Here is an 18,199-nt window from a genome sequence, read left to right on the forward strand (position 1 = left end):
TATTAGTTGTTCGTTTGATTACATGTAGCAAGAAATGAAATAACGATCTAAGTTTCTTATTAAACCGCAAAAACTGAGTTCATCAATATAATTCTCGTGTTATTAAAATATTAGGAGGTAAACTAAGATTCTAGAGAACATTGTTCCCTCTAAAAATAATTAATAAAAGTCGTACATTGTTGTGAAGCTAAACACGAAGGCTAATGCTTAACCGTGGGAAGATTTAACAAAGAAATAACACGGAGTAATGAATTGCAAGACGGTGCATTCGCAAATAAGCGTATTTCAAGTATACAGTTGCTGACGTATATGGTATAAAGTCAAATAGTCAAATATTTGTTTATACTTATTTTAATTCCATCTTTAATATTCAATAATGTGTTATGCAGGTGCAATGTTCAATGCTATAAATTTTGTTATCATCAGTTTGAATGAATTTGAACCTTTGAAAGGTGGAGTTTTCAGTGACATATCACTGAAATTTCCTTTAATTGTAAAATCTTTCTGTATATGTTACACTTTCGGTCTGTAATAGGCTTAAAATCCCACTGCCTTATCTATAAAAGCGTGTGAAATTATGAAAGGCAAAGTAAAACAATGTGGTTGTTTCTTTCACTTTCCTTTGGAGTTATAGGGAGAGAACTGAAAAAACTTACAGAATTTTTCACTAAAATAGGTTTAAAAGGTCACGGACCTCGCTGTAATGTGATTAATAACCTATAAATAGTTGAATAGCAGTAGTATGCCTAGGGCAGATACATACCTATGACTTTGAAGAGAGAAAAAAGTTGTTATCTTATTATTTCAATATGTATGGGGCTTCGAAAAAGGCTAAGCATTTTCGAATTATATTCGCTCATTCCCACATGAGTAAATGTGTCGTCATCTGTTGTCATTTATTACGAAGAAATCGTTGTTCTTTGAAACAGCAGATACACATACATGTGTTCTTAAAATTAAAAACTTACCAGAATTACTGATAACTTTGTTTTGAAATAAATTCGCCCAATTTTCATAGATACTCCATAAAATTTGTTTGTACTAAGAACTTTGTTTCAGGCTCTTTAGGGTAGTCCTAAATTACAATAAACATCAATGATTCAATAGATTGCAAGGAATCCTTATAATATGCGATCTAGACGTACCTACATAACTGAAATCAGCTGAGCATAATCGCTTCCTTATTACGTAGACTATAATGCCAGTATAAGACTATTATAAAAAAATTATAGCAATGTGAATTGCGTGTCTACTTCTAATATCGCTATAAATATTTAGCTCTTTCGATTATGAGCAAATGATCTTGATGAGTAGTGATGATGATAACTTATTTGGTTTTTAGGTATTTTTTAGGTGTTAAGAAACTATTTAACACTATAAACATTTGATGTCCGAAATTTTGGAAACTAAAAGAAATCATGCGGTGTATAAACTGTTCTGTGTGATCGATTTTAACGAGCAGTAAAGCAATGAGAGCATCAAATATTTCTCATTCTCTATTTTGAATCCTTAGGTAAATAACTTTAAAAGAAAACACAACACTTATGTCTGCGCTATACGCATACATATTGTTCGATAACAAATCTGCAAAGCGTATCGTATTTCCGGATATCGACGAGATCACAGTAGAGTCTCGTGTTTAGCAATAGCCAATTACGATTACGAAAAAATTATACACGGCTGCTCGATGCTCAATCATGTTCGTGATTGTTTGTGATTATAGATCGCGCGTTCGAAGGTACTATTATACCTGTCAGTCATCTAATCTTGAATGTTTTGCCCACAGGATATTCGAAAAGGTCCGACAATATTTCGGAGCACAAAGTGAGTCGATCCCCATGTCGTTCGTGCTCGGCTTCTACGTGAGCCTCGTCGTCAAGAGGTGGTGGGAACAGTACAAGTTGCTGCCATGGCCTGACACGCTGGCCCTCTTCATCTCAGCCGGAATACCTGGAGCGGTTAGTAAAGTAAAGACAAGTATTCATTTTATTCCTTATAGCTACGTAAGAACTGCTCTGAAGTAGTATCACGATATTATACAAATAAAGTAATACTACTCCAAAAAATACTCTTTGGAATGCCTTTGCGAAATGCCGAATGCAATTGATAGTTGCAATAAAGCGAATTTTCTGTATTCGTGTTTACGTAAGTAGAGTTTGATAACATGCATGAATTGACTTCGTTTGTGTTCCTAGAACAACGGGTATGGTTCTGATGGACGATTATGGTTGTACATGAACGTTTCAATGTTTTTAAACTAGATTCAGGCCACGTAGATAACATCGCCCACTGTTATACGTGCTTAAGGCCCGCACGATGTACGCACATTCGCAATGTTGCACAAATTATGTATAGCAAGCCAATAAATATATTTACTGTTCGCGTTATACAGACACTAACTGAGTTACATTTCTCTACTTACTTTTATTGTCTTTTATACGCGTAATGATGTCAATGTGGTGCTATAAATAATGCTAATCTTATCCAAATAATAGTCTTGTAGTGAAAATATAACTATTGAACAAAAATATACATTGCTAAGTTTGTTGGATAATTAAAATGTCAACAAATTAAAACAAAATATTATTAGAATTTAATTAAAATGACAAACTGTTTAACTATTATTAAACAAACACAATGCTATGATGGCAAACGATTTTGAAATTACAAAGTGAAAACGCACCAGAGTCTCTATTACTGTGAGTCACTCATTTCCGTATTTAATTTGCTACGTTTGAAATATTGATTAAATACAATTTCGTCCGCGCTGAAACGTAACTACCATGTAAGATGATAACAGTAACGTTTTGTTGGCTACTATACGTTTATTATTTCTGCGACCTGTTCGTACGCCTCGTATGGAATTTTAATAACAAAATTTAGTATTTCTTTGTACATAGTATAATGAAATAATGCGGTTTGCGAATTCCTTATTATGAGAATTTGGTATGTAAGTCTTCCAGATGTTATTTTAGGTGTCGACAATACGCAGATTTTCCCAGCAAAATTGAAAACATGCGAGAAGCGACCACAAGGTAATGTTTGTTAATGATGGAGCTAATTAAATGTTTTTATATTGTGCTGTTGTAATGTTATTCTTGTCGTAATAAAAGGAGTTTTGTTTACCGTGGCTGAGTGTCTGACGCACGGTCAGGCTCTACTATTGTCGCCTTTACGACCAACTGTTGGTAATGAGATACGCTGTGCTTGCTACGCCTCGCCTCTCAAACACGCTACAAATACGTTAGATTGCTTCCAAAATAACAAGTCAATGTTTATGATATGATAAGTCGCCGGACGACACCATTTTTTCAAAGCGTAGGTATAGAAATTAGGGACAAAAAATAAAACTTTAAGAATATTTAGTTTTCGGCTGACGTAAAATTCGATCCTGCCCTTGCCATAAGAGTCAGGTCCAAATAATATAATTACAGCAATTTATGAGTATAATTATGTATGTGCGTACAAGTAATAACTCTGTTACTGTGTGCGTGAGAGCTGTACAAATAAAACTCCGAACCAACCAGTAATTAAAAACGAAATATTTTATAGAATGCATGATTAATTCATCTGACGTCGTGACAACGCTGAGCATGTCTACGACATTATCGTGTGTGCCACGTTAAAAGACATCCAATACATTTACTGGACACTAATAAAAATTACTCAAAAGCCTACGTATTTTAAACATTTTTAAAGAATATTATCCATATGTAATTGAATTAACATTCTTGAATAACATTTCGAGGTCAACATGATATGACCCCAATTTAGTTGATCGTAATAATTCTAAACATGCATAATATTGAGAGCATTGAACAAACATCGTCATCTTTGCTGAAATGAATGTTCGATTGTTCCTATTTATTGACAAAGCATTTTAATTGGTTACTTAACGCTGGAGGTTCGTGTCTGTGTTTTTATTCGCTAATGTCTTGGCCTTGACCACAATGCAGCTTTGCACTAAGGCTGTGTACAGTGTGGCAGATATCAAGCCACTCTACCAGTTTGACAAACTTCTTTAAACAGAAATTCTTATATAATCCGTTGGATTGGTGAAACAAAAACATTTACTATTGTATCTGAAGTACGAAACAAAAATGTGCGTGTCACACAAGGACATTCGCTTCAAAAGATTGTTAATGCCTTTTGCTGCGCCGCCGGCCACTCGCACTGTTTGTTAATTAACCAGAACTTAACTAATCTAAATATTATTTCTGTAGAGATTAGTACCGCAGAGGTATAATATATTCAGGCGTATTGTGAGCGTAAGATTATTTTAAGTGTACGTCTGACAGCTGAGTAGGTATTAGTGGAAAGCACGTAACGTCGGTGTCGAAACAACACTTAAGTGTCAGGTTTGCAATTCCGATGCGCAGACTCATTCTCCGGGAACTCGAACGATACCGTGGGAGTATACTAATATGACAATAAACTTATTGTAATTATAAACTCAGCTCGATTCAATGTAAATCGTATCATGTAGCTGTTTTCGGTATATATTAAACTTATACGGATGTATCAGAAGTATAAAGTTTTCACGTTTTCTATAATTAAATGTCTGATATTTTTGCATCTATTTGCAGACACAAAACCAGATTTTCCTATAAACACGTTTATTCGTTAAACGTTGAATGACATAATGTATTCTTTATGATTGCATTGTGAAGCTTTATTTTCTTATAAAGTTTCACTTCTTTCATAAATATGCATGAGGTTCCTGGGTTACCAAAAAACTTGTAAATTATTACGTCAGTGTTAATTTACTTTCGTTTAGAGAGCGATATAAACGAACTTCAAAGTTGTATTTTTACGAGAAAAGTATAAATCAAAATTGACATTTCCGAAGTTATTTTACATGGCATAAGGCCATGTAAAATGACGTTTATGATGCGTCGCCTGATTGTCTCCTCCCACTCACCTCGGGAAATAAACGAAGGAATTCATTTACCTCATTAATCAGAATGTAATTAACGTATAGATATTTTGATAATACTGAAGCTCTGTATATGGAGAAGGTAACATAAACAATACTTAGTACAATTCACTTTTTTGAACGCCATATAAAAGGGCACAAATCTTGCAAGAAGACCTTTAAAAAGCTATCAGAAATGGAGTATCTTAATAGTTTTATTTTGGAAATGTCCTTATTGACCTTGCATTTTTGTTTAAGCCGGGAGACATAGCCCTCGGATTAAGGATATTTCGCGGTCGTGACAATAGTTTGTGAAACGTCATGCTTCGACAGTCAGAACTGCAGTTTAATTATTTGATAATCATCTTTTTGCCATTGTTTCTCTTTATTATTCATCCTAAGGTCGCACTACCGCACTTATCTGTGTCGTTAGGTATTTCCATAATACAAAGCCACATCTATTTTGCTTACGATTTGTTTTTCTTAGCAACTTACTGTTTTATGTTAGCGTTTATTGTGATAAATGATAGTTACGCGGTTGCGTTGAACAATATCGTAGTGGTTGTAAACATTTAAATAGTGAAAATGTGAAAATGTTTTATAGTATTTTGTTTAACAGATAGAAATCTATTGGCTTCATTGAACCAGGTTCCATGTTCCACTGCAGGGTACAAGGCGTTTCTAAATTTCCAGTCTTCTCAGTGGTTCAAAACTTATAAAAACAAGTAAAATATTCTCTGTTAAAATACAAGCAGTTATAATAAAAGTCACAAACAACGAAAGTTCGTGTTACGTAAAGAATGACGAATTAACGACACCCTCCGCAGTCGTCACCTTTCTTTGTTTTAATTGGCGTTTGCGTGGAAGTCAAAAGCAAGGTTATGTCACAACGAAGCGCACTTGGTAAAATATTTGTCGAATTTTCACGCCACACCAAGAAACAATGACTGACGTACACTAAACATCCGTCGGACGAACGCGAACAAAACCTTTTTATACAGACGGTTCAATCATGTACTGCGCCTACTAAGGTACAGGATATGAAACAAGCGGGAACGATACGGTACAAGCTACATCTTTTTATGTCCACTTGTTAAGGATCAGTATTTAGTCAAAAATCATAATAATGCTGCAAAGCCGATGTGAACGTCAATTTCTTAATTTGTAACCCAATACACACACAACACAACCTTTCGACCATCTCCCTTTGAAATGAAAGAATAAAGCCCTTCTCTAATTCAAGGGTTTATCTTTACAGCTGCGTTTTGACTAGAGTTTCCATCATTATCGCCCCGCGTTCCTCTCCGCTACTAAACGACCTACCTTATTTGTTGTAGTTTCGGCTATTCACTCAATTTGTACACAAGTAATTTTTGCACACAGTACCTATTGTGTACGTACTCTGTAATCTGTAGTTCGTTATTTTTTGGTTTCATTTCCGGGTTGCGATTTTTATTATCTAACTTTGAGGACGTTTGTGGCTTTTGCTGATTTATTAATTTTAATTTATTGGTTATGTTTTAATCAGTAAATTACATCACAACGGTTATTTACATTTTCTTTATTAATAACTTTCATTTGATTAATTTGATTCAGATAATAAACATTTTTAAGCCTTTGGTCAAAATAGACTAACGTAATGTATTACCAAGTTACTTTTGTTTTTTCAGTCACAATATTGAATATTTCAAGTAAGTAGTAAGTAGCAATATTTCAGTTAAATGTTTTTCAAGAAAAGTATGAAATATAATTGCCTAGTAGATGATACGACGCTTCTAGTCATTGCGTCAATGTAATTAACAATACCTCACCGTCATTAAGACTGCTGGGTTAGTGTTTATCATATTTTCAAATAGACACACTTGATGTTTCTTAGTTAAATTTCTGATAATATATTCACAGCGAATAACTCGTTATAATGTCAACATTAAGTTATAAATCTACATTAAGTTCTCGAGTTCCTAGATTATTTTAAGCGGTCAACTCGCCGCAACAACTGTAGCGCCACGTGTGGTGGGTTCGAATCCCACCCGGGACAAATCTTTGTGTGATGAGCACGAGTATTTGTTCTGAGCCTGGATGTCAATTTATCTATATAAGTATGTATTTAGAAGTATATAAGTAACCAAATAACTGATAAACAATCAGTTATTTGGTGACCATAGTACAAGCTCTGCTTAGTTTGGAATCAAATGGCCGTGTGTGAGTTGTCCAATAATATTTATTATTATTATTATATTCTGTGTTGTGTTGCCCGGAGTTTGGTAACGTGGGATGTACATAGGATGGGACTAAAATTGATAATGGTGAAACGTAAGCCTCTGCCTAAGCCGAGAATAATTACAGTCCTGATGTTATGTACTTATATATAATCTATCCATTTAGTTAGACCAATGTGTAGTGCATTTATTTGATGATGCCTTACGATTCAGACAACGTACGCTCGTACCGACGATAAATTGTTTTACGTAATATCTACAATCCTCAACCGCATTCGATAGAAAATAAACTTTGGTATTATTTAAAATTATTTAAATATAACCGGTGTTAAATATTTAAGACGATTTAACTAAAGATTATCAAAAACCACATATTATTCTTAATACATGGTATTTAGAAACCAAGCAAGGACAATGTTTCTAACACTTAATGTATGAACTCAAAATGTGCTTTACTTATTTTTTCCTACTAGCCGACCCGCAACTTCGCTTGCGTCCAATAAGAGAGAAAGGGTGAAATTTTTCCCCGTTTTTGTAACATTAATTACTGTTACTCTGCTCCTTTTGGTCGTAGCGTGATGATATATAGCCTATGTCCTTTCTCGGGTATCAAAATATTTCCATACCAAATTTCATGCAAATTGGTTCAGTAGTTTAGGCGTGATTGAGCAGACAGACAGACAGGCAGAGTTATTTTCGCGTTTATAATATTAGTATGGATAGTACCTACTTGATGAGGAAACAAATAAATATAATTTTTTTCTATGGTATCTTTTGACCTGAGCTGACATATTATGTCGGAAAAGTACTGCTGCTCTGTTAACAATATTTCATGATAACTAAGAGCATGACAAATTGCAAATCAAACATATTATTGTTACACAGCTATTTCAGCTAAACTTGAAAATGTCACGTTCAAGAAACATAAAGTAAGCAAACGTTTCTTTAATATACCGTATGATTGAAACGGAGTATTTAATTTGGTTAGAATTTCTACAAAATTACATATCATATTAAAATTAACAGAAATGAGTCGAAAAAATTGTTGGGAGTAAAAGAATTAAACGCGAGCAAATAATTTTTTTGAAATTACAAAGAGCTAAAATAGTTAAAATTTTATTATAGAAGCCTGAATTATAAAAATAACAGAAACGTCAATCTCGGTAGTAAATACTAGATAATTTTGAGTAAGAAATAAAACCGTAGTATTCGTAATCGTCGGTCGTGTATAACTAGTTGTATGGTAATGTCAATGAGGCAAGAAAAAGTTTGTAAAGATTGTACCTAGAGGCATTTTTTGGCGTCTGCCTATTCCTATGGGAAAAGGGCGTGATTTTATTTATGATTCATACATAACACATGTATGTATGTAATAAGACGGCTGGGTAGAGAAATCGTTAACACATTTTACACAATTTTGATAACATGATTGCGACAACACCGCCCATTGTTCATAAATCTAAGCTAATTTTATGGCATTTCGATGTATAAAGCAGCGCAAATATGGAACAAACGTGTTAAAGTGCTAACTTTTGAAATTGCTGCCTAAGTATATTGAAATAGAAGGTAAATAAGTAAATAACACCGCGAGGCTTTAATCTAAATCGTGGATTAGCTAAATTCTTTTGTATTGCAGAATGACGGAGTGTATTATTCAAGAAACTTTATTTAACAATGTATAAAAGTTATAGTATAGTAAATAAAGTACCCGAAAGCCAGTTTTGATTATGGGATACATAATTACATATTGCATTGTTAGATATTTTATTTTATCTCTCGTCAAACCTTTTGTACCAGACCGTTGACACTTTGCTAGAATATGATTGCATCCCCTAATTGTTTGTTGTTCACACAAACAAGATCAAATATATAAGTTCATATTTACATCCTATATTCAAAAGCCGGCTTTCGAGTTCTCCTATTATAACCAATTAGTGAAAGGAACATACTATAACAACTATAGCATATACACCAACAAAAGGAGTAGTAACTAATGTTTTTAAATACAAATAAATTCGGTCAAGTGCGTGTCGTATAACGGTCAACGTGTTTTATGAGTACGCTTTAGGCAGTATGTACATATGTATGTGAAGACTAAAGAGTGGCAGACTGGCAGCTCTACCCCATGCCAGTTTTATTGTTTCAGAAGACAATGATGTGTTATGCGTTCAGTTCCGCTCTTTTTATAAATAAATACTGGTCAAAAGCAACGGTTTGTTTTGTCAACTGAAATCATTGCATTTGGTTTTACCGTGTACTTAGTTTCGAAATATTAATGACCGAATTGAAATCAGTATTATACTAACTTACATAGTAACGTCTAAACTTTTGCGTTGTTTGACTTGTATCTTAATTTTTGTCTTTAAATTTACGATTTTTATTTTGCTTTAGTTTTTGGTCAGTTTGTTGTGACTGTCACGGGACAAGAAACAAGGATATATAAAAGTGAATACTTAGTTACATAGGTAAATGCAGATACATATATTAAAATTGTACGGCACTGTAAGGCCAAGGTAAAAGATATGATTGAAAATAAAGTAGAAACTAAAGGAATACCATGGTATAGGAAACCATCTCACCTTAGTTACTGATGTAATAAGGTCAGGAGTATGTTAATAATACAGGTATATAGGTTCGTTACGTATTACAATACCTGCTATGTAGTTTATCGATAGGCTTCGTGCGCATGCAATACCGAGACGAATGCGTGATGTACGTCGTACGAAAACTCGATAAAGCATTATAGAAAGGATTTGTTATGCCTCCACTGTGCTGCAGAAAATTATTGATAGCGTCTGAGTTTCAAACATTTGCGCTCAATTTAATATTCATTGTTGGAAACAAATGAACGTTTCTATAAAGTAAACGTGATTTTATGAGCCTACAATATCGAGAATTCATCATCTATGTGATAAGATTATGCATAAATTACTCGTAAGACTCAAACCTCAGTCCTTCCTCGTTCAGGATGAGACCCTTGTTCAGAAATGGGACAATAAATGAAAAAAAATCATTACTACGACAAATGCCATTTGTTCGAAACACAGATCATTTTCACAGATCTTTGAGCATAAGAACTATGTATAATTAAATAGTTTGTAGGTCCTTGTTTGTTGAAAGTAGTTAGTATAAGTAGTAGATAAATAAGAATATTAATAGGTGAAGAATTTCTGACTAATTTTATCAATTGAATTATTACTTTCCCTACCGAAATGGAAGCAAAAATTGAAGCAATCATAACTTTTAAACTCTCGCGTTGCAGCCTGCGCCGAAACGTTAAGCATTTTAAGGTAAAATGCCTATTATACCTACACTAAAATTTGCAGAAAAATTGAAGCAGTTCACAATCAGAGATACGAAGAACTGCTTCATAGTTACAAAATAATTGTTAGTGTCTATTATCCTAGATAAGTACTGTAGATTTCTAAAGGCTAGCACCACTTAAAGTAGTTAGACAATATAGTAAGGAGCCGGAACTCCGGTGTATAGCGTCATTCTGCACACAACAAATGCAAACATATATAAATAATTATGACCATTGTACTAAAAAAATGGTTACCGACCATAATGTCGCCTGTTTAGAGCGTAGGTTAGTATCATTTTATGTCCCCATTGCAAAAAAGACGTACGAAAATAATAATAATGCATTTATCCGCGTTTAAACAGAGTCATCATCATCTCAGCCGGGAATCGTCCACTGCTGGACAAAGGCCTCCCCCATCGAGCGCCAATAGGACAGAGTACTTAGTAGTTAAATAGATTTTTTTTAATAATTTTTAGGGGCAGAATCGGATAAGCATGCCTTATATTCTTAAGCCATAATTTGACCGACATTTAAACACGAATAAAATTGTGATAACAAGCAAACGAAATTTAATTGAATATAAGTGTTTGTAGTGATTTTGCCCGTGGTTGTTTTATAAATTTTAAAGCATGGTTTTGAATCATGAATTTGATCGTAGAACTCGAACGTACAAAACTCACTTTCGTTTATTCAAAGGACTAAACTAACATCGAATGGACAGGCTAAGCAGAATTGTGAGTCATGTCCATTCACTGTTTACAATACAACGTTAAATCGACTACAGTATCAATTTACGTGAAAATATGTCGATGTGATTCGCACATCTATTGTACGAGCGGTCAATGACGTCACAAGTAGCGCTTCAAGTTATTATATGACAACTGATACATATCATTACATAGTTATGATGATATTATGTCAAAAAACTATATTATTGTTGAGTGATGTGAGCTGTTAATCATCATGAGTTTATGCTCAACGCGGATGAAGTATTCCTAACGTAAATAACAATAAATTGTAAATAAGGTCTTTATTCTGATATATCTTCTTGTTGATCAAATTATTAGATGAAACTAATAGAATTTTGGCTTTGACTGCGATTCTACAAATATTTTGATCGATTTCAATAACCTACAATGTTACTACAATGTTAAATGGATCTAGTTTTCTTCATAGTAACTTACAAGTCTTTGATATTTATATTAGGACCGTTGTGTTAGGTTTAAAGTATTACCTCAAATTCTAATCTAGCGCAACTTGATACAATTATTTCTGAAAAAGTATCCTTTAATCAAGGTCGCGTAATATAAGTATATCAAATCTGTCCAGCAAGCGTTTTGATACAATTGCAAAACATACAAACTAAAAACTTTAGCATTTATAATTTTAAAAAGTGCGTATTTATAATCTACAATGATTCAGCTATTTTAGTTAATATAAAACTAAAAATATTTTTTCAATAGTAGCCATCGGTCTCAAATATGATCAGTGTGCCTTGCCCCAAATACATGTTATAATGAGTTGCTTTCAATGTCATTATACAGAACGTTACTTACATAATGAGATTATGTATTATACTCGTTATTAATCAATTGAGAATATCATTCAATGAACTAATATAATAATATGTGTTGCAACACTATGCCCTTCTCACGACCTTTTGCATAGTGCTTGATTCATCTCGATTTTCCAACTGAATGAATGATAAAAAGTAGACTAAAATCAAATAACATTATTTGAGATTCTTTTACTTTTCATTACTTAAAATTTTTAACCTTTTTTATACTTTGAATAATAATAATAGTTGTATTAAATGTTTTAAAATCCTAGGTGACATCTTAATCTAAAGGTTTTAAAATACTTAAAAGCATTTCGGATTCATTTCTTTTATCTTTTACCCTTGAATTTCGCTAGGCCCGGTTTTTTGTGCGCTCCTGCAGCTTTAAACTTTGTCACGAAGAAAATGCTGCTGTTTGTAAATATTTTAATTTCTTTTAGAACTTTTGTAATGGAACCAATGGTTAATCATACAAAGACGAGAAATAAGTCCATTTAAAGAGCTGAGTAAATAATTTCACCCAACTTAGTTACAATACATTTACAGTTAGTATTTAGTGTGTATTTTTTTTTCGGCTGATTTCATCACATAAAGCATTTCTCTATCTTAAAATTACTTCATTTCGATTATGATTAAAGTTTACATTTTTGACACATTAAGTAGGAGAAGTCTGTCAAAATAATTGAATAAACAAAACGGTTCTCAGATAAATCACTTAGATCAATATTTTGTCCCATAGTTAATATTACAAAAATATATAAAAACTGTCAACGAATTTCTAATTACACTAGCAAAACTGTCAAATTCCACCAAGGCGCTAAAATTGAGCAAAATACGTGCTGTATTCACTCGATTTAAAACATATCTGTTGCAATACGACAGTTTCATAATACAATATTTTCATTTCATCATAAATCAATATTTTCCGTGTAATTTAATAGAAATGTTTGAAATATGAGCATGTGTCATAACTATTCGTACCGGCGAGGAAAACGTTTTGAGGAAAACGATAGTAAAAACAGGTTGTGCATAAATTAAACTAGCGTGATGCGTACAAAGTTACGCACCTATGTACTCATGGTATTATGACTATAAGTGCAGTCACGACCGATTGGATTTTATACAACAAGTTAATTGCACCCCTTAACAATACATACATAAGCCAAGCCTGTAGGCAACAAAAAAACATCAGTTTAATTTCTCTCAGCCACGCTTTTCTTCTGATAAGAAGTCGCCATTTTCAAAAAAAAAATTGCATCTCGCCTTTTTGGAAGCAGTGATAAGTATGCGTATCAGGAATTGATTGACACTATTGAGTACATTGCTGCTTTGACTTAACGTGTTAAATACTTTAATCTAAGGGAAAAACAATGTAAGATATGGCATAATGGGTTTCAAATAGTTGTCAACTGAGATGCATGATAGCACCCATGATCTGTGCTGTTTTTTTAACTATTTAAGATAGAAACATACATTCTACGTAGTACGTGTATTTCTTATTTACATTTAAAAATATTCGCCAAGTTCAAATTGAGCGATTATCACGTCCGATAATATATCTGTTATTGAATCTAAACAAATTAGACATGCTATCATACTTCCACGTGTAGGCACTGCGCAGTTCGTCGTAAAAAAGGCAGAATATCCTCGTTCATTAGTAGATAGAGTACCTTATTCGTGGTTTATAACGATAATCTATTATTTTTTGTTTTAAATCATTCTGTTTGCGCGATGAGTCGGTGCAAAGACTCAAGTCAATTATACTTCTCGATTATATTTTTTCTTGGATTTTGCAATACGAGTACAACGTGTAGATACCGACTAGCACCGACTACTGACCTGGAATAAGGCCATGTGTTCTACAGCACGCCACTACATTTTAATTGATTGATTGATCTTTATAGCACCACTTAAACAAGTCGCTAGAGCGATCGCTACATTTTTATTGTTAACACATTTTAAAATTTTGTTTACCACAACGATGTTACTGCTATGTACTAATGTTTTTGTTAGTCATGGGACCATTGTTTCGATTGTTTTCGATACTATATATAATTCGACTTGTTGTTACAATGTTTTGGTACCAGCACCAAAAGGGGTGTCTTTAGATACAATGGAAAAATTCAATGCCATATTTTGAGTTTAAATGTTCTGTGTAAATGAATACCTAACTAATTGTACGTGTTGTCGCTGTTTATAATGTTCAGCTGAACACGCGTCGCCTAGTCATTTGATTAACATAGTAATTAATACGAGATATGCACAGGACCGACTTTTATGTTGCATCAAAAGGTACTGATGCGTGCACTGAATGTGCCCTTAATAAATGCTGTCGTTCCTGCTTCTAAAGCTTGAACTAATTCTCATATTACGAGGCTAGTGCAGCAATATCTTAGTAATGACATTTATTTTTTTACATCATAGACGTAATTTTTTTACATTATTATCTGTTACGCAAAAATGTCAAGGAAATTGCAACCAGCGAATGATCACCTCTAAACACTTAGTGTAGTGGCCGATAGCGGATATATTTATGTGTTAAATTTTACTTGCGCCATTTGTGTTCTTCTTATATTTTATTACAAGATCCTGTCTTTTGTTACAGGACGAAACCGGGCGGCTAATGAGAAGAAATATTGTGAGATATGCCATCTTAGCTTATGTCATTACTCTACAAAGAGTTTCGCTAAGGGTGAAACGACGTTTTCCTACTTGGCAGCATGTTGTCGACTCTGGTAAGTAAAGGACGTGAAATAAAATGAAATAAACGTAAGAGCGAAGACCCAATTTAATATGTTTTGTTAATTTCAGGTCTTATGCTGGAGAGTGAAAGAAAAGTATTCGAAAAAATGGACGGTAAAAGTCCTATGTCAAAATACTGGATGCCGCTCGTTTGGGCAACCAATATTATAAACAGAGCGAGGAAAGAAGGATTGATAACTAGTGACCACATAGTTCAAACGTTGCTGGTGGAACTTTCCGACATCAGAAGGCGATTAGGAGCACTCATAGGATACGATACTGTTTGTGTACCACTCGTTTACACTCAGGTTAGTAAATTACCGTGACGTGTACTCACAATAACAATTATGCAGAAATTCATCAGTAATGGCTTTGTTATAAACACGTCAAATGCTTAAACAAAAAGATGAGCCATAGTTTTTTGCAAACATGCAAACGAACAAAGTTACTGGTTCATGTAAACTTATAATATAATTGCAAATGCAAGAGATTCTAGGAAACTATCACACTTAGGTGAACAATATTTTCTGGGCGAGTGATGATGCATACGTAAACAAGAGTGTGCATACAGACACACTTATCCGTTATTAACTCATCTTAGCGTCTTAGACGCGAATATGACATGGCGTCGTTTGACTGTAAATTATTGTTTAAATACCTGTAAGAAAAACAAGACGTGACGGCCGATGCGATCTGTCATGTGTCCAGGCTAATTGGTTCCGATGATAAAACAACATAGGTACATTATAATTATCTGTGTAAGTACGAATGCGGGCGAGGTCTCACGCTCCTAAATCGTCGTACGTGAGGTTTTGTATTACTAGGTGCATAATGTCGCCACGTTACCTGACTATTCACTTATCATCTACCACTAAACTCCAGTTGCTTGAGTATGACTGACATTTGGAAATGGCTAGCCTAATTGAAATCTTACAACGGGAATCTCTTTAATAAAAAAAAATAACTGGCTTAAGTTTGGTAATGTTGTATCAACTTAGCGGTATGCAAAAATTCATTGTCCTTAAGTTGAATATTGTAAATTGTACAGTCTGAGTGTGTTGTTAGTTTATTTAAGTCAGTAATGCTACTTAATATTCACCCCTCCCTTTGCCTAGCAGTGACTGAGGGAGACACAAGTAAATCTAACTTTCACCTTGCACCAACTGACCGATAGCGCGCGTTCTACTAGCACATTCAATAACCACTTGTGTAGTCCTTCTTCGTTGAAATATGAAAAGTCATGTTGTAGAACTGAGAAAACGCATGAAAGGTTTTATTGTGTTTAAACTTATTTTAATTTTGTATTTTTACAAACTTTACCTAAGGGAATCAATAAAATTGCAGACAAAGACGGTGATCTCTTCCATACCTTTATTAATAAATTGTTGTAAAACAAGTCTAAGTATATGTACATCGTAAATAATATAATAAACTGATGACAGTAACAATAGGTATATGTCGATTTGCAAATCGCAATAGAAGAAAAGCATTTCCTAGAGCTAGAACGCTTGAGTAACAAACAATTCATTAATGAGTATATAAATTTGATACGTAGTTAGCAACCACGATTGCTAAAGATTAATTATCATCAGTTTTTTAATATGCTGTCGTGACTTTCAAACGCTTTTTACATATGTAGCAAAAAACGTCCGCGTTCTAGAATAATCTGAGAATTGCGGTTTATCCTTTGTTGTTTATGAAGGTTTCGTAACATGTAAGAATGCTTTACTCAATTTGTTAATATTTTCGTTAATAATTTTTTGAGATACCTACGCTCCTCAAAGTAGGAAGGCCTGTAGATAAGAAAATACTTCCTAAAGGTTTTTTAATCAATGATCATGAAAATGAGTAAAAACATACGGTATATTTTATACCACAATGAGTTCTTTAATTTGAAACTTCTTATTTATTTATTCAGAGTTATTGTAACTCAAATCACACAACATTAGGTACCCATTAACCAACAACCTTCCCGGTACCTATACGATCTGAAATCATTTTAGACTAAACATTGCCTAGATATTGCATATCTACTCGAGGAGTTAACGTAATTGTCATAAGTTTTTAAACCATTTTATATTATAGAACACACAATTAAACAAAACAAAATCTACAAAAGATGCTGTTCAAATCAACTATCAATTCATTTGATTTTAACTTCTTGACCGTCTCATTTCAGGTGGTAACTTTAGCTCTTTACACCTACTTCGTGGCCGCTCTGATGGGTCGCCAACTGGTACCTCCTGCTCCTGGAAGCACCTCCAAATACGAGCCCGACGTATATTTCCCGCTTTTCACAGCATTGCAAGTGAGTATTTCTGTAATATGCTTATTTAAACATTATTTTTACATTATAAAAATATTGTACGCCTTGCATGGCCGAATAGTGTGATTCTACAAACCACAATGTACTTATTAACATCTTTGTAACCACTGTTTCACAATAAAACATTTGATTTGTTTTCATTGATCAATGGACGCTTTGTAAGTTTCTCATTTGAAGTCTTTTGTCCTTTTAAGAAAATTATAGTGTTGAAGTCGTCCTAGCCGATATTCGGTGGCTATTTTCATTGAAACAAGCCGACGGTGTAAGACTTTGTTTATGTTGCCCAAGTGTTTGCAATACACAGGGACACTCTGATACCTCACTCTCATAGCCCGGTGGGACAGATAACCGATACGACCAGTGAGACGTCAGGCGCAGGACCGACGGCTTTACGTGCTCTCCGAGGCACGGAGGTCTATAACTTCTTAACTCCGGGCAATTCACTAAGCATTTCTTAGTAGCATACACTACCGACTGTGGTACAGAGGCGGTATTTTAAGATAATAACAAATTTGACACGTTTCCCCGCCTATATCTGCAGCATAAAAACATTCAAAATTTTTTGATAGGCTAATTTTTCGCAACAAAATTGTTACTAAGTACTATATAAGTATGTTTTAATGTTATTTGGTTCCCATAACATGGAATGTAGTGTAATCTCTGCTCAGTTTGGAATCAATTAATGACCGCATGTCAAATGTTCAATGATATAATTATTTATTTATATTTACACATTTATTTAGAAAGTGTGGTTTGGAAAATTTCAAAAAGCTTGAAATTTAGCTTGTTGTTATTCCATTTTATACCTAAATAGTCAAATAAAAAGTAGCTGTATCTATATCCGTCGTCTACCAAACACGGATATTTATGTATGGGCGTAGTTGAAAGAACGGGGTCAAGTTCGTACTCATGACCGCTGACCAAACTTCCTCACCTTTGTGAGTTACTCTTATGTAATTATTTACATTTAATCAATTAAACACGGTCCTCATTACCGCTCAAGGTCTATTCAAACTTCGCTAATAAACACCATACTATTAATGCAAAATGTAATTTTAATGATCTAGGTACATTTCCATTCTATAGTTACGTAGTACGCTGGATGTATGGGTAAAAAGTTGACACCATTTTATCA

General features: G+C 33.7%; 1 protein-coding gene across 2 annotated transcripts in view; it reads left to right on the top strand.

Moving 5' to 3' along the window:
- Positions 1-18,199, top strand: part of Best2 (bestrophin 2) — a 45,276-nt gene that overhangs the window by 19,282 nt on the left and 7,795 nt on the right. The window contains exons 3-6 of one of the 2 annotated variants that reach the window (XM_076134346.1): positions 1,787-1,958; positions 14,602-14,731; positions 14,808-15,046; positions 16,918-17,046. In XM_076134346.1, coding sequence (XP_075990461.1) covers positions 1,787-1,958; positions 14,602-14,731; positions 14,808-15,046; positions 16,918-17,046 — 670 coding nt within the window. Of the gene's footprint in view, positions 1-1,786; positions 1,968-14,601; positions 14,732-14,807; positions 15,047-16,917; positions 17,047-18,199 lie in introns of both variants that reach the window. The other variant, XM_076134345.1, reaches the window with a different exon arrangement.

The sequence above is a fragment of the Anticarsia gemmatalis genome, chromosome Z (assembly GCF_050436995.1).
Source record: "Anticarsia gemmatalis isolate Benzon Research Colony breed Stoneville strain chromosome Z, ilAntGemm2 primary, whole genome shotgun sequence".
NCBI classification, from domain to species: domain Eukaryota; kingdom Metazoa; phylum Arthropoda; class Insecta; order Lepidoptera; family Erebidae; genus Anticarsia; species Anticarsia gemmatalis.